Source organism: Nannobrachium achirus (assembly GCF_963921795.1).
Source record: "Nannobrachium achirus genome assembly, chromosome: 5".
Taxonomy (NCBI): domain Eukaryota; kingdom Metazoa; phylum Chordata; class Actinopteri; order Myctophiformes; family Myctophidae; genus Nannobrachium; species Nannobrachium achirus.
This window is the reverse complement of record NC_137814.1, coordinates 26,363,784-26,391,436: the sequence shown is the minus strand read 5'-3', so window position 1 is coordinate 26,391,436 and position 27,653 is coordinate 26,363,784. Positions and strand designations below refer to the sequence as shown.

At 41.4% G+C, this 27,653-nt stretch overlaps 3 protein-coding genes across 4 annotated transcripts in view; 2 read left to right on the top strand and 1 right to left on the bottom strand.

Annotated features, from left to right (window-relative positions):
• Positions 1-27,653, top strand: part of LOC308285878 (histone H1-like) — a gene marked incomplete at both ends in the record, with an annotated part of 500,380 nt that overhangs the window by 367,293 nt on the left and 105,434 nt on the right. The gene's annotated exons all lie outside the window — the stretch shown is intronic.
• On the top strand, positions 80-13,047 carry LOC308285875 (ubiquitin-conjugating enzyme E2 R1). The gene is made up of 5 exons (XM_080726763.1): positions 80-888; positions 1,480-1,566; positions 3,138-3,235; positions 10,328-10,462; positions 11,044-13,047. Exons 1-5 carry the CDS (start codon positions 694-696, stop codon positions 11,255-11,257), a joined length of 729 nt encoding a protein of 242 aa, XP_080582889.1. The 5' UTR covers positions 80-693; the 3' UTR covers positions 11,258-13,047.
• LOC308285883 (cold-inducible RNA-binding protein A-like) lies at positions 21,027-23,064 on the bottom strand. Its single transcript, XM_080726773.1, has 5 exons — positions 22,972-23,064; positions 21,952-22,058; positions 21,750-21,856; positions 21,503-21,620; positions 21,027-21,390 (listed from the first exon to the last, which is right to left on the bottom strand). The coding sequence occupies exons 2-5, from the start codon at positions 22,049-22,051 to the stop codon at positions 21,275-21,277; spliced, it is 441 nt and encodes a 146-aa protein (XP_080582899.1). The 5' UTR covers positions 22,052-22,058; positions 22,972-23,064; the 3' UTR covers positions 21,027-21,274.

Below are 27,653 nucleotides of genomic sequence, written 5' to 3'. Positions count from 1 at the left end.
CCCACAATGCGCCGCGATCCCCTGGCTGTTTTGAGCTAGAGAGAGGGGACTCCTTTCCTTTCAACAACACATTCTTCTTTCTCCAGCTGACTGAGCTGTTGGACCAGGATCTGTTTCTGCTGCTGCTCCGATCAAACGTCAAAGTTGACAAATCCTTTACAACCAACTGGCTGTTGTTGCTCTCTCGTTAGATTGATACACAACTAGTTCATTAAAAAGGAACAGAGTTAGGACTGGAACCCCCATAGGGTTCAGTTGTTAGCTCACATTAGCACAGCCAGCAGCTATCGTTGGTTTAGATTTACGGGCAGCTTATCCGGGGCTGACCTAGTGCTAGGGTTGTTGTGTTGGATCCAGGACTCAGTACCAACCGGTGGGGACAGACCAGACCGAGGGCCATGCTGGGGTCACTTAACACCGATCATCCGATGCATCGATCCAGCTAATTGTCTTTAATCTGATCGCTCTTTAGTGGAAAGAAAAGACATTCAACAAAGCCTTTGTCTGACTGACTTTGTGCGCAGCAGCACTACAGCTAGTCGCCAGGAGGATTGGCCTTGTTCATTGTCCCCGATCCACTATTAGACAGACAACAAAGAGGATCGGTTATTTTTATTTGGTCATTATTAGTCTTGGATCAGATCAGATCAAACCAGATCGCCCTTTAGAATAATCTTTTATTTTAAAAATAGAATGGCTCAGCACGGTGGTGGCGGCCCCACTCATGTGGCCAGCTCCCAGAAAGCTCTGATGTTGGAAATGAAAAGCCTTCAAGAGGAGCCCGTCGAGGGCTTCAAAATAACACTGGTGGACGAGGCGGACCTGTACAACTGGGAAGTGGCTATTTTTGGGCCCCCCAACACTCACTATGAAGGGGGGTACTTTAAGGTAAGAGGAGGGGAGGAAGACTTGTTTATTACATGGTAATCAAATATACAACTTTTGTTTATTACATGGTAATTAAATATACAACTAGCAAGTGATCATAGTAATGTGTCATCTAAAACAACATACTGAAGTAACCCGGAGAAAGCTTTGGTTCCATTTACACTTACACTGCAGAGTTTCACATTGATACATTAATGATGAATTAAAGCAGTGGTAATATTTGACTGGGGACCCCCCTAAAATAATAATAAATATTGTTAAATAGACGATTTAAAAGCTCACAATGTCAATCAGCTATTTTCACAATGCTTGCTCTTTCTTATATTATTTGACAATTTGGCCAATGTTTTATAGCATAGTTTGTTGATTACTTTTGATGCAATAGTCTGACTCTTAATGGTATTATCAAGGTCTTTAAAGTCCTTAAATTGTTTACTGTCATCTGCCCCCTCCCCCTAAATCACATGGGGACCACCCTCCTGGGGGATCCCGACCCACAGGTTGAGATCCACTGAATTAAAGTGGAGTTACAAATAGATAAATATTAATTATTTAACTAAACACACATAACCACTGTTTTTCGTCCCGTAGGCTCGGATCAAGTTCCCCATCGACTATCCCTACTCTCCACCCGCCTTTCGCTTCCTGACAAAGATGTGGCACCCCAATATATATGAGGCGAGTATATTAATTATAGTCTGTGTGTAAAGCTATTCTGAGCGTTGCTCTATACAGAGCACCAAAGTCCTGATTTCACTCCCGCTACAGCGTAATTTTTTTGTTTTGGATTTCCCTGTAGGGGAATCTTAGTTTGCGTCATGTAAGAACTGTGGTCCAGAAATAAACAAACCACCCAGGCGATTCTGTCAGGTGTGACTCTGTGTCATTTATGATTTTGAGATACATTTGATCTGGCATCCTGTTTGGAGAAAGAAATCATATTTTCTTAGTTACCCTTTGGATAAATTAGTACTTTTTCAGTTGATGCTTCATATCGATATGAATAAAATTGCCCGGCTGATTTGTTTATTCCTGGAACACAGTTCTTGTATGACGCGATACAAGATTATCCTATGGGAAATCTGAAACAAATAATAACGCTGTGACCAGGGGCAGTGGGAGTGTTGTCAGGACTTGGGTACTCTATTACATAGGGAATGGACAACATGTCCTGTTGTTTTGTTGTTATATCATTTTATTTGACATGTAACGTGTCCTGGTATACCTGACCGCGTGACGGATTTGATTTTGGTAAAAAAAAAGAAGTAAGTAACCACAATATAACTTCAACCCAGTATATACACATACACTCGTAACACTTATTTCCAGTTAAAACTGCAGACTCACTCCCAATCTTCCACAGTAATCTGAAGACTCCCCTCCTCAGACATTTCACCTTATCCCATAGCACTTGCCCTAGCCTTGACGACCTTGCAGGCTTATGCAAAGGCTAAAATGTAACTTAGATGGCATGTTATGTATATTTACTAGCCAGGTTGACCTGACATCCTAGGGTATAGTCACCATGTACAGATTATTCATTTTTTTTTTTTTATATTATACTGTTTTTAGACTGATGATAGGTTATTGGTTTATCTATGATCCCAGATTACTATTTTTATGTATTTGAAGTAATTACCTTGTAATTACCTTTACAGTAAGTAAATTGCTCTGGATTAAGTGTGTCTGCCTAAATTGTAAATTGCAGTGTGGTCCTGTAACAAATACAAATAAAAAGTTAAATAAAATTGCATAGCACAAATAAATTGCATGGAGCGACTCGCAAATAAAAAACATAATAATGAAAACCTAAAATCTCTAAAATATCAAACCGTAAAAATGCAAATTAAGGTGTTTAGATTGAAACTGTCTGACACATTGTTAACGTTACCATTTGTTGTCACATCACATGTTTACAGGTGTAGAAAAAAGAAAAAGTGGGTCATATTCAAAGCACCCAACATTTAGATTTTCAAGAAAGGGGTTAGAAAGAAACAAAGAAGACATGATTATATTAAACCAAACTGACATGGTATAACCTATGTCAAGTAGATGCACAAGGTGCACAGTTTAAAATGGCAATAAAATGGGGCAGTTAAAAATAGCAGTGGCCATAGAATCAAGGTGTCTTGTCACTTGTGCAGGCATCAGATATCAAACATGTCAATGTATATACATGAGTAACAAGTGCTTCAGTTCTGTTATTCATTTGCTATTTAAACTTTTTTTTCTTTTCTTGTTGTTTTCAGAATGGAGATGTGTGTATTTCCATACTCCACCCTCCAGTGGATGACCCCCAGAGTGGAGAGCTGCCTTCAGAGAGATGGAATCCCACCCAGAACGTTAGGTACACACACACACACACACACACACACACACACACACACACACACACACACACACACACACACACACACACACACACACACACACACAGACAAATCAATTTAATTGGTTAAAAAAAAGAAAATCTATTAGAATTGGTTTTGCGTCAATTTGTTTATGAGATAAGAAAACGTTATTGTCCATCAAAATTTACATAAAATGTAAATTTTCTTTGGCACACAGGCAATCAGTCAGTTTAGTACAACAATAAAACATACATAGATACACATTAAAAATTAATATAAAATGCATCCCATAACATAGCATCAGTGATCAAGATATAAGAAAAAAACTGCTTCTCGCTAATCCGATTAAACCTACATGAGCACGATTAAGCCTGTTTCGTTGTGTATTCCCTTAATTGTCCGCCCATATCCAGCGACATACTTATTATTTTCTTTTCTTTTTTTCTCCCCCTCCCCACATACATTTATGTTGTCACTGCTGTGGTATCCTCCGCCCCAGCCCGTGGGAGTACGTGCGGGGACAAACATCAGCCTCCTCCCCGCCCGGCTTCCCTCTCCCAAACACAGGACAATTGTGTTTAGGCCTGTCACAATTATTACACAATAATCGTCTAATCACAATTATTTGACATAATCACAATTATTTTGTCATAGCGTTTACATGTTGAAAGATTGTAGATCTGCTATTTAAAAAATAGTGGAAATAGCAGATCTACAAGCTCACAACCTGTCACAATGCGACACGTTGTGAGCTTGTAGATCGGCTATTTCCACTATCAATGTTCCTTTTTTGGAGCTGTGTGAAACACAGGCTCCCTATACGTGGCCGTGTGGGTCTGTCTGTGTGTGTGTGTGTGTGTGTGTGTGTGTGTGTGTCTGTCTGTGTGTATGTAGCCTGAACTTCCTAAACTTCGGCACGCCACTAGTCCCACAGTTTTGCCACCACACACTCGCGCCATATGTCAAATCGACCGGCTTACTCAGGAATCGTGGGCTATTACTTTTCTAAGAGAAAGGTTCTATAGTTTAATTGATATTAATTTATTAGTGAATTAATTTTCCCCATTGACTTATAATGGGAATTGCAAAAACTCACATTCAATTATTTGTCTCTCGCAAACCATAGGGGCTAGAGTTTCAAGACTTGGAGAGGAGGTTCATAATGCTTTCAAGGATTAAATAAAAAATAATTGTGTCATTTGGCCGCATGGTGGCGCCATAACACCCCACTTTACGTTTTGGCCTGTAACTCTTGAACCGTAGGTCGGAAAATTAAAAATATTTTTTCCCTGGATTCCTTGGGTCATGACGCATCTCCCCATATAGGCCACGCCCATTTGCGCCATGATAGATTTTCCGCCATCTTGAATTTTCTCCAAAACACACTTTTTGCTCCTTTTCCTACATATTTTCTTCAAATGTCACAAAAATCGGTACACATGATCCACACACACACACACACACACACACACACACACACACACACACACACACACAGCTCCACTTCACACGGGTGTGATTTTTTATGTATACAGTTGTCAAATATGTCAGTCATTTCTTTGCATAGGCCTATTTAGGTTATGAGTCACATCTGCCATGTGCAACTTCAAAGCCTACAAGCCGAACAGAAATGTCATTGTCAACGACAAAAACACTATTAAATCATTAATCACAATTATTAACTAGAAATATATTGTTCCTTCGAAACAATTGTGGGCTCGCTTCAAGCCGGAAAACAATGGCTATAAAAGTACAAAATGTCAAGATCGCAGGCAGTGCTCTCTTTGACGTTACTGACGTCAAAGATTGGTCCATTTTGTTCCAAAAATGTGTTGTGCAAAAGTTGACCCGCTGGTGGCGCTATAACAGGCCAATGTAAGAAGGGTGGTATCTGTTCCTTGACCTATTGGGAATGTGCTTGCAAGATTTCACGCACATTGCAGGCTGTGTTCATGATTTGAGGTGTTTTTGGCTTTGGCCACTTTATCGCTGCTTGCAGCTATATTTATTATTATTATTTTATAATTTTTTTGTGTGCACTTCATAGGCATGTTAGATAAAGGTCCTTAGATTGCGTGTAGAATGTTTCATGCAAATTGCAAAAAAAATCCTAGAATAAAAACGGGTTTAAGCGTTTTACAAACTGCTCAAAATTATATAGCGCCCCCCTTTGGCCATTTGGGGTAAGATTGGTTTCAGTGATATTTGAACTAACCCTCTACACTATTTTGTCATGAAAATGTGACTTTGCATGTATGTTTTAGAGGCAGAAGAATAATTTGCATAAAAATGCAATATTGTTTGAATTATTTAAAAAAGCATGTTTCAATGTTAAAGAAATCCGATCTGACAGATCTTTAGATATCGGTCCAAAGTTCACGTAAAAAAAGTTTTGTGCACGTGACGCGAAAATTCCAGAATAAAAGCGGGTTTACGCGTTTTACAAACTGCTCAAAATTGCGGAAAATCGAAGGGCGGAGCTTACTTAACAACGACACAGATGTCTTCCGCTTGAGTCAAAGCACGCGTGTAACAAGTTGCATGTCTTCAAACGAAACGAGTCATGACTTATGCCCGTTTGAAGTTTGAATTTTCAGACGCTTCGTATAGCGCCCCCCTTTGGCCGATTGGAATAAAATTGGTTTCAGTGATACTTTGACTAACCCTCCACATCTTTGCCAAATGCCATGAACGTGTAACTTTGCATGTATGATTTAGAGGCCGAAGAATAATTTGCATAAAACCGCAATATTGATAGAATTATTAAAAAATTATATTTCACTTTAAAAGAAATCCGCCGAGATTAGTTTGACCGTATTGGTCCAAAGTTCATGTGAAAAAAGTTTTGTGCTTGTATCGAAAAAAACCCAGGAGGAGATAGATTTTTACTGTTTTTCATATTATTCCGAATTGTGGGAGACCTAAAGGTCAGAGGTCAAAAGTTAGAGGGTAAAAGTTGTTCGGCATGAGGAGACGCATAAGTGTATACAGGTTTCATGGCTGTATGTATAACACAGCATGAGCTATACCTGTTCAAAGATCGCACTTTCGAAGGCTTCCTACAGCGCCACCATTTGGCCGATTGCTATAAAAAATAATAGCACACTTCGCCACTGTAAACTGAACACATTGATGTTTTTATTTTCATTTTATCACTAAGTATGTAGGAGTAGAACGGAACCGAAGTTTTTGATACTTGCACTGACTAGTATGACTAGTATAGAAATAACTAGAAAAATATTGTTCCTTCGAAACAAACGTGGGCTCGCTTCAAGCCAGAAAACAATGGCTATAAAAGTACAAAATGTCAAGATCGCAGGCAGTGCTCTCTTTGACGTTACTGACGTCAACGATTGGTCCATTTTGTTCCAAAAATGTGTTGTGCAAAAGTTGACCCGCTGGTGGCGCTATAACAGGCCAATGTAAGAAGGGTGGTATCTGTTCCTTGACCTATTGGGAATGTGCTTGCAAGATTTCACGCACATTGCAGGCTGTGTTCATGATTTGAGGTGTTTTTGGCTTTGGCCACTTTATCGCTGCTTGCAGCTATATTCATTATTATAATTTTTTTGTGTGTGTGCACTTCATAGGCATATTAGATAAAGGTCCTTAGATTGTGTGTAGAATGTTTCATGCAAATTGCAAAAAAAAAATCCTAACGGGTTTAAGCGTTTCACAAACTGCTCAAAATGATATAGCGCCCCCCTTTGTTCAATTGGGGTAAGATTGGTTTTAGTGATATTTGGACTAACACTCTACATCTTTGCCAAATGCCATGAACATGTTACTTTGCATGTATGATTTAGAGGCAGAAGAATAATTTGCATAAAACTGCAATATTCATTGAATTTATTTAAAAAAGCATGTTTCAATTTTAAAGAAATCCGATCTGACAGATCTTTAGATATCGGTCCAAAGTTCACGTAAAAAAAGTTTTGTGCACGTGGAGCGAAAATTCCAGAATAAAAGCGGGTTTACGCGTTTTACAAACTGCTCAATATGGCGGAAAATCGAAGGGCGGAGCTTACTTAACAACGACACAGATGTCTTCCGCTCGAGTCAAAGCACGCGTGTAACAAGTTGCATGTCTTCAAACAAAACGAGTCATGACTTATGCCCGTTTGAAGTTTGAATTTTCAAACGCTTCGTATAGCGCCCCCCTTTGGCCGATTGGAATAAAATTGGTTTCAGTGATACTTTGACTAACCCTCCACATCTTTGCCAAATGCCATGAACGTGTAACTTTGCATGTATGATTTAGAGGCTGAAGAATAATTTGCATAAAACCGCAATATTGATTGAATTATTAAAAAATTATATTTCACTTTAAAAAAAATCTGGTTGATCAATCTGACCGTATTGGTCCAAAGTTCATGTGAAAAAAGTTTTGTGCACTTGATGCGAAAATCCCAGGAGGAGATAGATTTTTACTGTTTTTCATATAATTCCGAATTGTGGGAGACCTAAAGGTCAGAGGTCAAAAGTTAGAGGGTAAAAGTTGTTCGGCATGAGGAGACGCATACGTGTATACAGGTTTCATGGCTGTAACTAAAACACAGCATGAGCTATACCTGTTCAAAGTTCGCACTTTCGAAGGCTTCCTACAGCGCCACCATTTGGCTGATTGCTATAAAAAATAATAGCGCACTTCGCCACTGTAAACTGAACACATTGATGTTTTTATTTTCATTTTCTCACTAAGTATGTAGGAGTAGAAAGGAACCGAAGTTCCCGTCTACTGTCTGACTGACTGACTGACTGATAGATAAATAATGACAATATCTAAAGTGTGCTCGCCTTATAGGCGAGCCCACAATTAATCGGCATGTAAAATGTCATAATGGTGACAGCCCTATTGTGTTCGTAATAGACGCTCAACAAACGTCTTGTCTCTTCCTCCCGCCAATGCTTTGTGACGTTGGTCCTCTTGGGTGGAACAAACTGTTTCAAAAGTTCCTGGAAGAGGACAGGGAATCCTTGTCATAGCGCTCACCTGTCTGGGCCCTGGGGGCATGTTGTTGTCAGTGTCACTGGCAGGGCCCTCTCTTTCTTTCAACATAGCTAGTGTCTCGTGGTGGTGTTTTGTTGTCCTATTTATACATCTCAAGTGTTGAAATATGTTGCTGTTGTGCTCAAGCGCCTCGCCTGTTTGGATTTGTTTACATGTAGTTGCCTCAGGCTGTCACCCTGTGTAACACAGTAAGATTTACTTAATAGCTGAAAACAAAAGCAGATAGATAGATAGATAGATACTGTAGAAGATAGATAGATAGATAGATAGATAGATAGATTGATTGATTGATTGATTGATTGATTGATTGATTGATTGATTGATTGATTGATTGATTGATTGATTGATTGATTGATTGATAGATAGATAGATAGTTAGATACCCTGTTCAAAAGCTCCAATTTGTTCTGTTCAACAGCTCCAGTTGCCATACATTCATACAGATTTGTCCGTAAAAGAAGTAAGAAGCATGATGAATATACAGTATAGCCTATGGCTACATAGTAATAGAAATACAAATACAAATAGAATCCTAAGTTAAAAGAAAGAAAGAAAAGGAAATAGAAATACAAATAGAAATAGAATATTAAGTAAAGAAAAACAACAACACAGCCTGGGATCAATATATAACTTGTAGCATGACTTGTGAGACTAAACGCATCTATGTGGGGAACAAAAACAATTCAACACCAAGCGGAACCCACCACCGGAACCTCCAGATTCTATTTTTTTTTTTTTTTTTTTTTCGTAGAACATTTAACCCTAACCCTAACCCAATATTCTAGTAAACTAATGGTACATTAAGGAAGACAAACACAATACAAATGGTGTATGTGATTCATGGACCAAATATTACTTATACTTACTTAAAACAAACTTAAAAAGTTAGTTTCTGGAGCATATAAACAGTGTGTGGGTGTTCCTCTCCTTTCCATTACCAAATATTACTTAAAACATTAGAATGCCAGGTTCAGAACAGAAATGCGTTTTAGTTAGACTCCCCTCTCTTTTCTTTTTTATTTTATTTTTATTGTTATTATTATCAGGAGAGACAATACATGTATGCATAGCAGTGCATCATACTTCAGAATACAATATGTATATATACAATATTTCAACATTGCCGCCTTGGTGAGACAGCAGCAATAAAAGGAAAATAAAGAAAAGTAAAAACAGACTTTTATGCAGCCAATGCGATTTTCTATTGTGATTTTGATACGTTTTCAAATTAAATGTTGGATCTTAAAGGGCCATTTCACCTCTGGGACAACTCGATCTTATTTTATTGTTGTTTGGGACACGATCAACACAATCCAAATTGTAGATATTTTAGTACTTCAGCATGTACTAGTGATGTGTTTTGCATCACTAGTGATGCGAAAACGCATCACTAGTACATGCTGCAATACTAAAATATCTCAAAACACAGATTGAACACAAAAAATAACTCAGGATTGTTTTGACCGTGTCCCAAACAACAATACAGGTAAAATAGCCCTTAACACATGGGCTGCTCAGGTTTCTAACATTTCTAGCTGTTGCTGCTGCCGCCGTTCACTAACGCTTTATTTTGAAGAGCCTGGGAAGCTTCGTGCGTGTGCACGTGGGTGTCCACTGACGATTGAGGAAGATAATCCCTTTGTTTACAAAAGCTTGCAAAACTAAAATCCAAACGGGAGCCGACCATCGTGTTATAGTGTCGCCGTGAAAACAATCAGATCTCTGCTTCCCTGGCGTTCTTTTTACCTCATTCAGAGATAAAGCCCTTCTTATGTTTCAAAGTAGAATGGAAAGGAATGTAAGCAGGCTCCGCTATTTCCTCTCCCCCTCTCTCTCCCTGCTACGGGGTGACATAATGGACTCGGGTCATTCAGAGGGCAGGCTGCAGGCACGTACAGTTAACCCTATGTTGCCTCGTCTCTCAACGAGATAACTCCTTTTGGCTTGGTGACACCTAGTGGCCTTAACTCGTCACTGAACAGGTTTGGCTCCCAAGTTGTTAAAGTACAGGGTAATTTGTAGATGGATTTTTATGACTGAAATGACACTAATGGATCAGTGTGTTGCTTTGTCTTCAGGACCATCTTGCTGAGTGTGATTTCCCTGCTGAATGAGCCCAACACCTTCTCCCCAGCAAACGTAGACGCCTCGGTCATGTACCGCAAATGGAGGGAGAGCAAGGGCAAGGACAGAGAATATGCAGAGATCATCAGGTAAAATACCCTGCTAGAATCAATGCGTCTATGAACATACTGTATGTTTGTATTATTCACTATAATGTGCAGAGTTCATCTCATACAACACCCTGCTAGAATCAATGCTATGCTACAAATGGAACCAAAATGGACCATTTGTACACTCTCTGAGCTATGGGGGTCCTTGAAATAACATAAAAAGGTTTGAGAACCACTGATCTAGGAATCAATAAAAAAAAAGACCATTACTAAAATGGTTAAATTGCAGCTACAAGTTGGTAAAAGTTGTGGGAAAAGTACTCAGATTTTTTACTTAAATAAAAGTATCAATACTGAGTCATATAAATACTCTGTTACCATTATAAAAGTCTGGAATGCAAAATGTACTTGATTAAAAGTATGAAAGTGTTGGCATCAAAGTACAAAAAGTAAAAGTACAAAATGTGTGAAAATGGATCTATTTTCAAATAGCCAAGGTATAATAGGGCTAAAGTGGTTACATGTATGTTTTATAACATTTTCGTTTCGTTTTCAAATAAATTAAGTGGAGTAAAAGTATATATATATATATAATATTTCTTTCCCTTCTTTTTTAACAGGAAACAGGTGCTAGCCACCAAGGCGGAGGCAGAGCGGGACGGGGTAAAGGTGCCCACCACGCTGGCAGAGTACTGCGTGCGCACGCGCGCCCCGCCCCAGGACGAGGGCTCCGACCTCTTCTACGATGACTACTATGACGACGAGGAGCTGGAGGACGAGGACGATGCCGACTGCTGCTACGACGACGATGACTCGGGGACCGAGGAGTCATGACGAGATTGAGAACCGAATCCCCCCTCCCCCTCCTCAATCTAGCTGCAATACACCCCCTCCTCACCCACCCTCCCTCCCCCCCCCCCCCACCCCCTTCCCGGCCGGGATGTCAGGGATTGTAGGACTATATAAGCCTCGATTTTGTGCTACTTTCCACGATGGCATCGCGCGTCAGAAGTAGACGATATACAAGCTGTTTCCGACGCGCGGCGCGGTTGTGCGACTGAAATATAATCCGGGCTTGAATCCAGAAAGAATTCACATCACCTCAGTTTGGAGCCACTTGGACCCTATAGCGTACCTACCTATTCTGTGGGCTAATATTGGGTAAAAATAGCAGAGGATTTGGCCATTTTTGGGGCGAAGATATTTAGTGTAGAGTGAAAACGGTAGGGGGCCTGGGTATTAAGCCCTGGGAATCTGCTCAACTAAGTATAGGGTTTAAGTGGTTAATTCAGCAACATCAGATGTTTTTTGGTTGTTGTTTTTTTGCTCTCACTCTCTGAACTCTTTCAGAGACTAAAATATGATGCATCAGCTGGACAGGGTCTGATCTGATTAAGATTTTGCACCAGCATAATTGTGCACCTAATACTTATTATTATATATTCTTTCTCTTTTGCAAACTATTAACTGAAAATATAGGGTGAGACAAACAATTTAAAGAAGATAACAGAAGCACGCACATCGGAAACATTAAATCCCAGGTGCTGGACAGAAAACAAGAGTCTGCAAAATGGACCATCCTCCCATATGGTTAGTTTAATAAACAACTACCAAGGTGTTGCGGCCGCACTCCAAACCGAGCCAAACATTTCTCCGGCTACGGCTGGTGCTCGCCGAGCTTAACAAGGTCCTTAAAGGACAACTATATATCTTTTTTTTTACGCTAGCTCTTGAGTTGTGAACGCTAGACCCCACCCTCACAGTAGTCTGCCTAGCAACACTGCGGTTCACTCTGAGCAAAGACACACAACAAAGTTGATGTTGGGTTGGAGTATCCTAGTATACCTATCCTATACTGCAGTATATATTAACCCATGAGTAATTGTTTGGAAACAAGCAGTGCAGTACGGTATGCTTCTGTGTGTTCTCTTGTAGAACAGAAAAGATGTTAAAAACGTCCCCCACCTGGTTAGTAACCCGTTAAAACAGGGAAAGCACCTGTGTCATTTGAGATAAGCGACTGTCAGGTCGCTTATCTCAAATTAACTGGTATATAGCATTTTTTCTTTATTATTTTACTCAAATCTTTGCTTCTGGGGATCCCTGGAAAAAACATGTTTAGATGGGGGGGGTCCGCGGCCAAATACATATATTTTGAACGTCCTTGACATGAAAAAGTTTGAGCACCACTGATAAGGCTACATAAGTTCTTCTTTTTTTTTTTTAGAAGACATTTGTAGAATCAGCCTCAGGTCAGGGATAAACTGAACTATGGGAGGATGATCCATTGGGTGGGCTGTGTCTTTCTACATTAGCTAACAACACCATTCATAGCTATTATCCAATTATTAGTTATTTTGTATTCTCTGTTGTAGCGATGAACACGTAATGATGCCACTGTCAGAAACCTCCAGCCACTACACTGGTGCAAAGGCTTACCAAATCAGGTCCGGGTTTGTTTCCCATTCATATTAAAGTCTTGCTGTGTAACGTCCATGTTAGTAGTCTTGTTGGTGACTTCCTCCAGTAATACTAAAACTAAAAGTACTGCTTCAAAATGAACGCTGCAGGGGCCTACTGACAAATATATTTTGGAGAGCAACAATGGCATCCTCAGAAAGCATATGAACACTATATATATATATATATATATATATATATATATATATATATATATATAATATATATATATATATATATATATATACCAGTTAAATATTAAAATAAAGATGGAAAAAATAACTGTTGTTTAATTGGAAAGTTACACGGTATTGACTTTAAATGATTTCCCTGGATAGAACTGGGTCATGCACAGTTGTTGTCAACGTCTGTGGTTTTCCAGAGACCGGAGACAGCAACAGCCTATCTTTTAATTTCTTTCTTTTATTTTTGTTTGCATACACAATGGCGCTGCAAACGTGGAAGCTTAACATCCCCAGGAAATACAGTGCTTCTCCATTCTTTATTCCTGACGTGTTTTGGACATGGAGGCCTGCATCTCGACAGGACACTCAAAGACGTCTCGTGCATGTCGGAGTCGGACGCCTCGGAATGGTTCCCGTTCGTTTTCGAGTTGGACTGGTTTACCAATATCCTCGTCTTTTCTGCTCGATCGAAGAACAAGAAACAAACAAAACAACAAAAAAATTGTGATCGAGCTCTGTCGAGCACTCTGTCTTGGAGGATCTGCTGAAATGAGTGGAACAATGGGTCCAACCCGCATGTCAACATTTCAGCAGCGTGGAACTGAATTTTGCTACAGTCTGGCAATTAACTATCAGATCTGGTTTTGTCTTTTATTTTGTAATTCTAAAGTAGCTCCGCTTGAGGGTTTCCCTGGAGTTTATCATCAGGAGGGCAAAACTAATTACTGACTGGAGGTGTATTATGTCTCTCAGTAGCCTCTTGAACCTTAGCATCCCTATTCCTGGGCTAACATTCGGTGAACATGGCTGATCTTCAAGTTCACAGCGTGGGTGTGTCTTGAGCACTTAGATCAGCCATTTGTCAGCTATGTTTAGTGCAGAGTGAAAACAGGAGGAGGCCTAGTATAGAGCCCTTGGGAATCATGTCAGCTAAGTGCAGGGTTTAAGTGGTTAGGGCCCCTCTCATAGGCCTGGTGGAGCCAAAGACAGTAGACAATAGTTTAAAAAGGAAAGCCCAAAACATTTGATGACCATGAGAAAATGTTTGCTGTAATTCTTTCTTGTCTTATCTAAACAATGTACTTGTCTTGAAGGCTTTATTTTTCTCCTTTGATTAGACATTCTGCCTGTAGTGTTTTAAAGACATTCTGCCTGTAGTGTTTTAAAGAATGATTTTTAATCATCTATGGGATGAAGTCGCTGGGGTTGACGGGCAAAGGTTTCCTTTTTTGTTTGTGTTTAGAAGAAGAAAAAAAAAGGTGTCTTTGTTGAACAGTGTTGCAGTATGGGTCAGTTTGTATAGAAACTCCTTGGAGAGACTGAGGGCCCTTCACTTAAAACGAAAAGAAAAACATGTCCACTATGGTTTATTTCTTAAAGTATTTATTTTTTTGTGTGTGCTGGTGGAGGGTGGGATGGGGCGATGATGCTATGGATTCTAAGAGTGTATGGGTGTCTTTTGTTTGTATTTGCATCATCAACATTGTTTTATTTTGCTCAAATTGGACTTCAAACTTGCAATTCTCAGGATAATGTATGGTTGGTTTAAACACGAGAGAAATTGGGTTCGAGTCCTTTTAGGTGGTCTGCAAAATTATTGGTTTACAGTTTCAACGGGAACCATAACTGATATGCACAACAATGTGGTTTTATGAACGATCAGCTCACTTTATTTACCTGTATGTATTTTATTTTTTATTTTTGGCTATTTAAAAAAAATCTGAAAAAATAAATATCTTTATTGGGAATTAAGTGAGGTCATGATTACTGCATTGATCTTCATTGATATCTGTTCTAACCTATATGTTTAAGTTTAAAAAAATAGCAGATCTATTAAACATTTTGCCTATAAGCCCAAAATGGAGATGAATTATGAATCTGTGTCGGTGTGGATGTGGCTATTAGCCGAGAAGCCATTGAGGTTTTATTTGTTTGTTCCGCCATCCATCATAGATTTCTAATCTTCTCTATAATCTTCCTGATTTGAATGGAATATTTTTAAAGCAAGTGATTTCAAGTAGACTGGTTCAACAAAAATATCAGGAGGAACCTTGAACAAATTATCACATTCCTAAGCCAATCATTTTATGACCACCGCAGTCTCTTCTGGTAGGAGCAGCCACCCGGTCATTGAATTATTGGTTTAGGAATGCGGCAAAAACAAAAGAATCTCCATGAATTCAAGGCTTCATGAGGTGTGTAATTGATAGAAAATACATACTTTTTTGGGGTGTACTCCTTCAACCTTTCACAACTACAATACACCCACTTGTGAAAACATGAGATTGTGTGCACCAAGAGCATCTTACACCAGAAGGGGGAGCCAAAGGAAAGGGCAAGGATTCACCTTTCCTTGGGGTCAACCCATCAAACAATCACTAAAAAGACACACATACACGCAGGCAGGCACAGACAGACACACGACGTGGCACAGTCCATAAGGAAAGCTAAGGTATTTTTTTTTCATCCCACGATTTTGGTGTAACACATTTCTTTCACCCGGTGTCAATTGTCTAATCCTGCGCCACACTCCCTCTGCCAACCTGGGGAGAGCAAAGGACTGACCTCATGCTTCCTTCTATGCAAGCATGAGGAGTCCAAGCCGCTTCTTTTCACTTGACAGGGGGAGATTCTTAATATAATTCCTAATATAATATCCAACTGCAACATTTCTGCATCCACAATGAATGAGAGGCCTGGGACTGGCACTATAGCCACAACACCAGACAGCGAAGCCACCTTCCAGATGTCTGCCTTTAGGGCTTTCTTCTTCTGCTGGATCTCCATGGTAATGTGGTGCAGGGCGAGAAGCAGCACTTGTCTCTTATGCTTAGAGAGCTGCTTGTCGTTGGTGTCATGAAGCTGGTTGAAGTCAGAGACCAAGGTCAAAGCAGGAGATCTGAAAGACATCAATCTATATGTCACACCAGGGGACCAGTGTTTATACCAAGTTTGGTGCACCTGTAGCACCCCAGGGGCCCCTGAGTTGGCCACACATGGCCTCACGTGGCCCCTGGTGTGACTATTGTCATGGCAGACTCCTGAACAGTGTTTATGCCAAGTTCGGTGCAAATTGGACGAACGGCGCACCTGTGGCACCAATGGGCCCACAGGGGCCCCTTATCTTGTCCCTGGGGGCCACACGTGGCCCCTGGTGTGGCTACTCTGAGGGCAGACCCCTGATTATTGTTTGTGCCAACGGATCGGAGCAGTTACTGGCAAATTACTGTCTCTGGTCCAGTATTATCATTTTCTGAATGTCACTTACACCCGGCCTAAACATTAAGCAAAAAGCAATAAAATGTTCGAGCGCAAAGGCCGTAAGTGACATTTTAGCTCAAACGTATTATTTTTTCTTTTTATAGTTTTGTACTTTTTAATGTATATAACTCTACTATAATTCTGCTGCCAAAATGGGAAACAAGTTCATTAACTAGAAGCAGTGCTCTTCCGAGCACAGGTCTCCACCAGGTCAGGTATTACTGTAGTTATTGTGGCCTCCTGGTGGCGCTAAATGTGCCATGTCTTCTTTGGCCTTTAACGACAATGTGATGCTGCATGTGTTATTTGAGGCATTTTCTTCCAAAAATGAGTTTGGCAAAAGTCAACCTGCTGGTGGCGCTATAACAGGCCAATGTGAAAGGAGTGGCATTTGTTCCTTGACCTAGTGGGAATGTTCGGGCAGAATTTCTATGTAATCACAAGCTGCGTTCATGATCATTTTGTTAAAAATGGACCAATCCTGCAAACTTTGGAAGCCAATGTTAGCCAATTTGGATGAAATATCGGACAGATCCGTCTTGATCACATGACTATAGTGATACTGTGTACTGATTTTCATGATTTTTGGATAAAATCTCAAGGAATAGTAGGAAACAAAGTGTTTTATATAAGTCTGCCTCCTGATGGCGCTATAAAAGGCACATATGAAAAATGCAGGGCAAAGGTTTTTCCTTGGCCTCTAGGGAGTGCACATAAAAAGTTGTACGCTGATCAGTGGAGTTATAGGTAAAAACACAAATTGGCCTGTTATAGCGCCACCATGAAGCTGATTTTGAATTAAGTGGCATTTATTCCTCTGCCTATTGGGAATGTGCATGCACAATTTCACCAAAATCGCACACAGCGTTCATGATTTCAGACATTTTATTCAAAACGGACCAATCCTGCAAACTTTGGAAGACCGTTATAGCCAATCAGAATGAAATATGGAAAATCGGACAGATCCATGCCGATCACATGACTGTAGAGATACTGTGTACCGATTTGTGTGATTTTTGGACAAAATCTGTAGGAGTACTGGCAAAAGTTAGTTTTGCATAAATCGGCCTCATGGTGGCGCTAGAACAGGCCCATGTGGAGAATTTGGGGCAGAGGTTCTGAATTGGTATCCAGGGAGTGTGTGTGTACAGTTTGTCAGCGACCGGGCCAACGCTGCCGGAGATTAGCTGGTAACAGACGGACGGACGGACGGACAGACAGACAGACAGACAGACGGATGGACAAACGGACGGGGGCGAAAACATAGTCTCTCCCATGCCTTTCGGCTGGTGGAGACAATTATGCACTGTGTATGTTGTTTACTTGTTAGTAACTACAGATACAACACATTTTAAGTAGCACTTTATATTATACAGATGCTAGGTTTAAGGTTTTACTTTGGTCATACTAAATGTAGACTACTCATCTAACTGTTAATTTACCAAATGTCTCTCTGTCCATCTGTCCGGAACCCGCATGCTGACATCACTGATACTAAACAGTGTCCAAATTCTGAGATAACTGACATCACTGATACTGCCGCATGTACTGCATGCGCATGCGTCCCCGCAATGATAACATTTGCATGCTGAAACAATGCCCACATTTGGAGATGTTTGACATCACTGATACATCTGGGTTCTCCGCGGGCAAGGTCCAGTTGTCTTTTATTTACCTTTTCGTCCCTGATTGTGCACTTTGTAAGTCACATGTTGAGGACAGCAGAAAAGTGACCATTTTAGAAGTGGGATGAACATTCGACCACAGTTTGGAAGAGGCCCTTCTTACCAAGGTTGCTAAGTACCAACGTCTTGAGGATGCTACTATCTATCACATTACAAATGTGAACTGTCTTGTCATATAGTCGTGAGGCCTGCAGATTGCAGGAATTCCCAAGCCGAGAGCTTTTTAAGGCATTGGCTAAATTATGTTCAGTGTAGATGGAGGAGACATTCAGTATCATTCCTGCAGTTTAGCTGCCACACATACTTTATTCATCATATATAAATAACACTGCTACTTACTTTCAGATTGTGAAATAAAAATGCACTACTCTACCACAAGAGGTCAGCCTGATTATAAACAATGATGCATTCAGATTGTTTGTTTGATTAATTGATTGATTAAATACTTTATTATTTTTAAGATTGTTAACAGTACAGCTAGTCCTGTCAAAAGTTATGCTAAAATAACACAAAAAGACCCAGCTAGAGGCTTGTTTTCTATTGTTGTCCACTACAATTCATATAGTGAGATGTGTAAATCAGAAAAGCATTTAATGTTATCTATGTTACATTATGTAAGGCTAAGAGTGTATGCTCTTCATTTAGGAAAGAATATCTCAACAGATCATACCCCCCCTCCCCCCGCAGGAAGCAGGGAGTTGTTAATCATTGTCTCACTATCTGCTGGTTTTGATGTGAAGCATCTTGTTGAATTCAACACAACTAGCCCTTACCCGTTCAAAGATATGAGCTCCGAAATGATGTGCAGTGTGTGGGTTATGGGATGTGCACTGTGCACACAGTATATGAGGGATGGAAAGTAACTTTAACTGGTGCTTGCATGATAATATGTAGGAGCATCAATGTAAGAAATACCCGTTTCGTTTAATGGCTACAGAGATACTGTGTACCGATCTGCATGATTTTTGGACAAAATCTGTAACAGGGCCAGACAACCGACCCCCAGCCCGCCGCACGCACGCACGCACGCACGCACGCACGCACGCACGCACGCACACACACACACACACACACACACACACACACACACACACACACAGCTGGTTAAACATGTTGCCTCATGCTAGATGCAGAATAGACATGCCTCAAGCTAGATGCAGAATAGATATAGATACACCATAAAAATGCTAATATACAGCACATGATTTGTGAAAGTGACAAACGGGCTTCACAGTTATGTCAGGTGTGTTCATATGCTAATGGTGATGCGATTTCAGATCAATTGCTCCAGCCACTGAGGAGAAACGCTGTGACAGACACTCAGACAGACAGACAGACAGACAGACAGACAGACAGACAGACAGACAGACAGACACTCACTCAGACAGACATTCGGAAAATGATATGTTTGATAGAACAATGTCTCCTCTCCCCTCCCCTCCCCACAGGGTGGAGCTGTGGAGCTGAATGTCTGAGGACTGGGTTGTCAGACACCACTTAATATACTGGCACAATACACCTGGTTTATGCTCTTTTATATGTTTCCTGAAAATAGGCCTATCAGTGGTTCTCAAACGTTTTCATGTCGCAATGCGAGGCATTGTGAGATTGCAGATCTGCTATTTTCACAACATTCATCTGTGGAACCGAGTCAAACTAAACGTAGAGTCTCGACACATTTCCAAGTGCTCGGCAGGGTGACTCTCTCTCTCTTTGACAGAATAACTTGTCTTGACCCCCATCAGGTTGTCCATGGCGATGAGCTCCGCCTTGCCCAGCGCCTCCAGAGGCCTGCAGTGCCCGAGGCAGCGTGCGCTCCTCCAGGCCTCCAACTCCTCGCCCTGCTGAGTGCTCGCTGCCGGCCAGGTCATAGAGCATGAACGCACAGTCCGCTGGGCCGCTTCTGAACACCCACTGGTGCATGAGCTTGGCCCACTCTGCCACTCCACGTTGTCCTTCCTCCGCAGCTGTTCAAGCACAATGTGGACGGCCTCCGGCGGGAGCTTCCGGTCAATCTTCCTGTTCCGGAACGAACACTCCTCTTTCCCAGGTGTTTTGCCCACGTGGGCGTGTTTTTTTAGGTTAGGTTTAGGCATAATTTATGTTAGGGTTGGTGCATGCCATTGTTTTGTAGCTACTTTTTTCCCCTGTTTTTATGTGTCAATGGAGTTAACATTACTCTAATAGGTGTGTTTATAAGTGAGTGAATGAGACCCAGAATTACCCTAGCTGTCAAACATTTTGCTAGGGATGTTGAATTTCAATCTTTGTTTGATATGTTACAAGACCTGTGAAGAAATAGTTTGGTAAGGAATTTATTCCCAGATTTAACAGTTATTCTGCAAATTTTCCCTGACTAGACCTCACTTTGAGAACCACTGGGATACGAGAAGTGGTGAGCATGTCCCATGAGCGAGCAAGTGACCTGGACCATATGGGTGTGGAGCAGGCATGGCCGTCTCTAGTAACGTATATTCCAACTTCAGAGAATAAAATGTCATCAATGCTGGCACATGTACTTACTGTACAAGATAGCACACACATAACATTGCGAGGCAGTGTGCGCTTATAGCCTGGCTTTTAAAAAGCCCGAAATGGGGCCAAAACACAGAATTGAGAGATCATACCAGCCATGAGTTTGTTTTCATAAAGTGCCTGTAACATTTTAAATATACTGTCCCCTATTATCATAAAATGCCGTTCTTCCCGACCTCAGACACACCGAACAGATGTTATGAACTCAACTCACAAGAGATCCAGATGTGTGTCCACCTGAATTAAACTGCTTCCTCTGCTACTCGTCTCCCAATGCAGTTATAGCCTCCTATTGTGATCTAGCTTCTTAAACTGTTCCTTATGTTCTGGGTGTGGACCTCAATGTGTTCTGCTGCTCTGCACACATTCTTTGCCGGAGGAGTAGTGACATGGAATCCTTTATAATGTATGGACCCCAGTCTAACAGTCTAGCAGAATAGAAAAAAAAATAAAAATAAATCAGAATATCCCATAATATTGTTTGAGTCACGGTAATACAAAGCTTTATTTACAGTTACAGTCTGACACCATACAAATACATCAAAATATACTATAGCAGAAGACGAGTGGACTGATTGATGGCAGATGTGTGACCTGCGAGCTGTACTTCTTGCAGTCTGGCCTGATGGCAGCCCCGTTTCTTAGTTCACAGCTTTTAGGGCAGCCCCGTTTCTTAGTTCACAGCTTTTAGGAAAAACAAGATCATGCTAAAAACATATTATTTCTCAGTAGCCACCGCTTCCACCTCCGCTCCTCCATCCACCGCTCCTCTCCCCTCCACCACCATAACCTCTGTCTCCACCTCCACCATAGCTCCTGTCACTTCCGTATCCTCCACCACCTAGGCAAATGCAAGCGGGGGAAGATGATACATTTAACATGCCATCGATCAAGAATAAATGTCAGAGATGAGAAAGCCTAATTAAAGATAGTTTGGGGTAAAAAAAAATTACCTCTTCCGCCACCTCCATATCCTCCGCCACCTCCATATCCTCCTCCCCTTGAGCCACCTCCACCTCCAGAACGTCCATTCCCAGCGTCATCCACACGGATCGTCCTGCCATCCAGACTCTGAAATTATATTGATAAATTATAATAGTTGCCATTGTCAGTTGTATTTGGCGCAGTACCATGATGCGCCACCAGGTGCCTTAGAAAAGGGCCACCAGCAAGCCATCTGTGATAATGTCCTCAATGCACCTGTCCATTCATTGCTTCCATTGCCTCCTTTGCATCATCTACTCTGTCATACTTCACAAAGCCAAATCCACGAGACCTGCCCGTCTCCCTGTCTCTGATGACATCAACTGTTGACAAAACAAAAATAAATATTCATTGAAGATGAATTACATCATACATGTGAATGAATGTGTGGTTGCTCAATGGATTGCAAGTTGTTTACCTTTGGCAATGTTTCCGTATTTGGAGAACGCTGCCCCCAACGAGTCCTCATCCGTGTCGAAGCTCAGGCCACCGATGAACAGCTTACCCTCGTCTGACATGTTTGGTCTAAAGAGAAAATATCTGAATCAATCCCTCCCATGCAAAATGTGCTTTACATGAGTGGATGATGGTCTGTTGTCTAACCATAGCATTAAATAAATCAACACAGTTTATCAAACAAGTAGGTAGTGGGACCATCACTTAGGTCACTGGTTCTCAACCTGTCAGTCGTTAATGGTCTCCAAATTATTTTGGTGGGTCCCCAGATGATCAACTTGTGCAACATTGTCTTCTCACTTAACAGTAAACAAAACACTATAAAGCGCAAGTGTGTGTGTCACATACATACATAGTGTGAACATGCACATTTCTAAAGTGACAATTTAAGGACTTAATACCTCTAAAATGACAAATGACCAAACATTGCCAAACATTAGAGTCTGAAATTGTGAAAATAGCCGATCTTCATGCTCACAACGCCTTGTGAGCATGTGGATCTGCCATTTTCACAATAGAACTGTTATACAAAATGTAATGCCTCAGTCCCAAATTTTGGGTCATGGCCTGAACAAGGTTGAGAACCATTTTTTTTAAAGAACAAAAGAAAATAGGTCACCAACATGGATAACTGGTGGTCTTTGATTGGCCCACAGCCTGGGCCTGGTTAGCTTAGCTTTAGCTGTGCTAGCATGAGGATTTTGTCTAGTCCAAAATCAATGTAAACACACAACTTAACACAGCACTTTCTCCAACATTACACTTGTTAAAATACACAGATTTTGTCAAATAAAGCTCAGGGTCTGTTGCTAAATAAATAAAGTTGCGGTAGCAGAAGCCAACATGCACCAAGCAGGTTTTTGTTTACTTCAACAAAGAAGGTTAAATTGGATTTTTTTTGCCAAATACAACAAAAACACAATATTTAAACACACGGCTGAAGTGCATCACAAAACATGTTTCAGAAATCAGAAATAATTACCTTTAGTTCAATGATCAAGTCTTCCTGCTCGGTGGAGTGGAGAGGGAACTGTGACTGAGGAATGGAAGTAGGCCTATGTGCTCTGCTTTTGGCTGTGTCCTGTTTAAATAAGTGTCAGTGGGAGGGGCCAGTGCTCTGCTTTTTGGAGCTGTGTGAAGCACAGGCTCCCTATACGTGGCCGTGTGGGTCTGTCTGTCTGTCTGTGTGTGTGTATGTAGCCTGAACTTCCTAAACTTCGGCACGCCACTAGTCCCACAGTTTTGCCACCACACACTCGCGCCATATGTCAAATCGACCGGCTTACTCGGGAATCGTGGGCTATTACTTTTCTAAGAGAAAGGTTCTATAGTTTAATTGATATTAATTTATTAGTGAATTAATTTTCCCCATTGACTTATAATGGGAATTGCAAAAACTCACATTCAATTATTTGTCTCTCGCAAACCATAGGGGCTAGAGTTTCAAGACTTGGAGAGGAGGTTCATAATGATTTCAAGGATTAAATAAAAAATAATTGTGTCATTTGGCCGCATGGTGGCGCCATAACACCCCACTTTACGTTTTGGCCTGTAACTCTTGAACCGTAGGTCGGAAAATTAAAAATATTTTTTCCCTGGATTCCTTGGGTCATGACGCATCTCCCCATATAGGCCACGCCCATTTGCGCCATGATAGATTTTCCGCCATCTTGAATTTTCTCCAAAACACACTTTTTGCTCCTTTTCCTACATATTTTCTTCAAATGTCACAAAAATCGGTACACATGATCCACACACACACACACACACACACACACACACACACACACACACACACACACACACACACACACACACACACACACACACACACAGCTCCACTTCACACGGGTGTGATTTTTAACTATGTGTGAAGGGAGGAGTCAGCACTGGCATTTTTGGTTTGTTTTTGTTTTATCCTTTTAACTTTATTTGCAAATAATATGTCTTACATCTTACAACACTCCATGTCAACATATTGTACAGTGGAGTGCAAAAACGCAATATGGACAATTAATACATGTTTCAATGATAGTATTTTTCCCCAAAAGATGAAAGGCCTAAACATAACATCACCCCATGCTAGTTTGCTATTAGGCCTATTTATTTTTTCCTCAGCCAGTAAAACGCAATATTTTTTAACCATGAATGCTTTGTTGCTAAACAAAAGATGGTGTTTTACTTTCACAAAATGGCTGCATGGTTGGACAGAGAGAACAAGACAAGACACAAAGGGTTAAAGTAAAGTCAGATTCCATATTCTTAATGGCTTGATGTGCAAGTACATGATCAACCAGCCATGAAGTACAAGTACACCCTTCTAGACATAATGATGACCCAGTATGTCACAAACTAATCCATACTTTCATGCTGAGTGCCAAGCAGGGAGGCATTGGATTATTATCATGTTTTGTTTTAATCATTTTAACTCGGCCAAGGAATGAACCCCGACCTCCCAATCTCCCAATCTCAGAGTGGACACTCCAACCAAGACTGAGCTAGTCTCTCCTTTACTTTAGCCTAATATACACCAACTTGGCTAACAAGCACATTTGGACCCATTTCAGGATCTAAGAAGCTTTGTTGAATTTATATTGTAAAGAGAAACCAATCAAATTCCACATGCATTTCACACATAGGCCAAGGATAAAGCATGGATGTATAAAAACTTGGCTTAGCATTTTGCCCCCACTCCAGAACAAAAGACAAGGTAGATGACGTTCAATAGAGATTTGAGGCCTGGCCTAATAGAACGATGGCCCTGCTGGATTTCACAGTCAAACGTGCTGGTGTGAATGCAAATACTTCTCAGAAAAACATGCCTCTAAATGTGAATGAATGTCATTAACAAATGAAATGTGTAGGTGTAGTGGTCGGTGAGTGTTGGGGAACTCTTTCAGTGCATTTCCGGAAAAAGCTGCAAGAACCTGCAACATGCAGCCTAGTTGTATTTGAATTATTTGGAATAGGCAATAGGGAGGCTTTTGGTTTTGTCTTAACTTTACCAGAAAGAATAAGAATCTCATCTACAATTCTTTACTGGAGATGTGTGTGTTGACAATGAGTCCAGCCATGGCACAGCTATCAAAGTCTAAACAAACATCCAAAAGATTTCCATGTTTTCTCTCCACCAATCTGGCAAGTCATCGTCAAAGAAAAGGGAACACTCACTCGGTCTGTCCCTCTTACAGACTTTGTCGAGAGAATGTCTCTCCACAGACCCCCACCTGAAAATGCGTTGTGCCAGGGAACCCCACAAGAGAAGATGGGTGCTGCTTAAACTTTTCAAAATGTATCCAAATATTCCGAGGGCCCCCTGGAAATCCCCCAAAGGACCCTTGGGAGGCTCTGGACCCCACACAGTAGCATAGATTTCAGATCTCAGACTTTTATCTTTAAACGATTAACAGTGTATGCGATGTGACGGTCGCTTATCTCCCGATAGGGAGTTTTACTGGTTTAATCAGTCTTGTGACACACTTATGTCTCTGCAAAAGAACATTTCTCTAAACCAAGTGTTGATTGGCCTAGTAAGGTTATCTTTATGCCTAGATATGATAGAAAAGCACTTTTTGCTGTGTGTGTGTGTGTGTGTGTGTGTGTGTGTGTGTGTGTGTGTGTGTGTGGGTGGGTGTGTGTGAGTGTCGGTGTGTGGGTGTGTGTGTGTGTGTGCACTGTCATGGCCTTTCTTCTTTTTATAACTGAATACTGTTTTTGAGCGGTGGTCACACCGTCTCCTATACGTGGCCGTGTGTGTGGGTATCCGTCCGGCCGTCCGTCCGTCCGGCCGTGTATGTAGCCTCAAGCCTGCAGTACCTTTTCTGACCACACATGTTAAAGGGGAGTTTCGGTCAAAAACGACTTTCCTACCTTTGAAATGATGATCCAGGAAGGCTCTGGGCTGATCCGTGTGTTGTTTTACCCAAAGCAGCATTTTGTTAATTTATCGATTTTCTCCCCTGCACCCCACGGCTCCAAAACGGCACCTTTAGGGTCGTACCGTAATCCGGTTATTATTCTCGCTCAAAATTCACTTTTCTCGCTCGGTCTCAGTCCCTCATACTGTAGTTAGCATATCCGAGCTACATCAGCTCCTGGTCGCCGCCATGTTTGTTTACTTCAAGCTCAACTCTCAACTCGCAGCCCAGGAGAGAACACTGGGAAATCCCGTTTTGTATCGCGTGACTCCCCGACGCGCGACGAACAATAAAACACAAAAATGCTCTTAGCCAAAGAAAAAAGATGTAACTATGTCGACAAAGTCTGCAGAGTGATGTATGGTGTAGCCTCTTGTCTGCCTCAACAGGTAACAGGCTGTGGGGGAGGGAGGTGGAGCTGTGAGAGCAGCAGCAGCAGCAGCAGCAGCAGCTCGTGAACGCGCGTTTCCCAACGGGTTAGGGATTTCCCAGTGTTTCTCTCCTGGGCTGAGAGTTGAGAGTTGAGCTTGAAGTAAACAAACATGGCGGCGACCAGGAGCTGATGTAGCTTGGATATGCTAACTACAGTATGAGGGACTGAGACCGAGCGAGAAAAGTGAATTTTGAGCGAGAATAATAACCGGATTACGGTACGACCCTAAAGGTGCCGTTTTGGAGCCGTGGGGTGCAGGGGAGAAAATCGATAAATGAACAAAATGCTGCTTTGGGTAAAACAACACCCGGATCAGCCCAGAGCCTTCCTGGATCATCATTTCAAAGGTAGGAAAGTCGTTTTTGACCGAAACTCCCCTTTAAGGGAGGGGTGCTGTTGTTCTCACACACACACACACACACACACACACACACACACACACACACACACACACACACACACACACACACGCACACACACACACACACACACACACACACACACACACACACACACACACACACACAGGGGGGAAGGGTGGGTCAGCATGTGTGGTCAAGTATTATTATTATTATTAACAAACTGAATGTTTTAGGGTCAAATAAATTAGAGTGTGACGAAACTACAGCATTGTAAAGCACACTAACCCCGCTGCACCCACCCACCCACCCACTGACCACCGCTCAGTTCACACAGGTGTGATTTTTGAAATATGAGAAGCCAGACAACTACCGAGGCATCTGCTTGACCTGCAAAGCTTTACAACCAGGTTGGGGGAACCAAAGCGGTTTTCGAGAGGAAAGAACCACTGTAGCCCAGATCTTGGCCTAAGGTAGGGTGACCAGTTTGGCCAGGATTGTCCCGGTTTCAAGCTGCGTGTCCTGAGTCCCGACAAATATCTCTAAAACAAAAATATGTCCTTGTTTTCGCCAGAATTAAAATTATAGTAGCTGTTTTCAGTGGTTGCAACTTATATATATATTTATCATGATCTTTTCATGAAAATATGCTCACCTAACCAATCAGAAAACATGAACAAATTCATTGTGTGTCTAAATATGGTCTGAATTCAACGCTGAGGCTCTTTGTCATTTGTCAATCACATATAACCGTATGTGCGCGTGCACGAACGTTAGAGAAGGGACGCGCTCATGCCCGTTGCACATGCGCTTTGCTTTGAGGGTCCCAGTTTTAGGGAACAGTGGTTCACGTCCCGGTTTGAGCAGCTGAACCCTTAAGGAGAATTATCGAGGAGGTGAAGAAGAACAACCTGGCTGCTGTACTGTGCTTTATTGATTTAAAAAAATCACACTC

Coding starts and splice junctions, on each gene's coding strand:
- LOC308285875 (XM_080726763.1), top strand. CDS start 694: ATGGCTCAGCACGGTGGTGGCGGCCCCACTCATGTGGCCAGCTCCCAG. Junction 1,567..3,137: donor GGCACCCCAATATATATGAG/GCGAGTATATTA, acceptor TGTTGTTTTCAG/AATGGAGATGTGTGTATTTC. Junction 3,236..10,327: donor AATCCCACCCAGAACGTTAG/GTACACACACAC, acceptor CTTTGTCTTCAG/GACCATCTTGCTGAGTGTGA.
- LOC308285883 (XM_080726773.1), bottom strand. CDS start 22,051: ATGTCAGACGAGGGTAAGCTGTTCATCGGTGGCCTGAGCTTCGACACG. Junction 21,857..21,951: donor ATACGGAAACATTGCCAAAG/GTAAACAACTTG, acceptor TTTTGTCAACAG/TTGATGTCATCAGAGACAGG. Junction 21,621..21,749: donor TGGAAGCAATGAATGGACAG/GTGCATTGAGGA, acceptor ATATAATTTCAG/AGTCTGGATGGCAGGACGAT.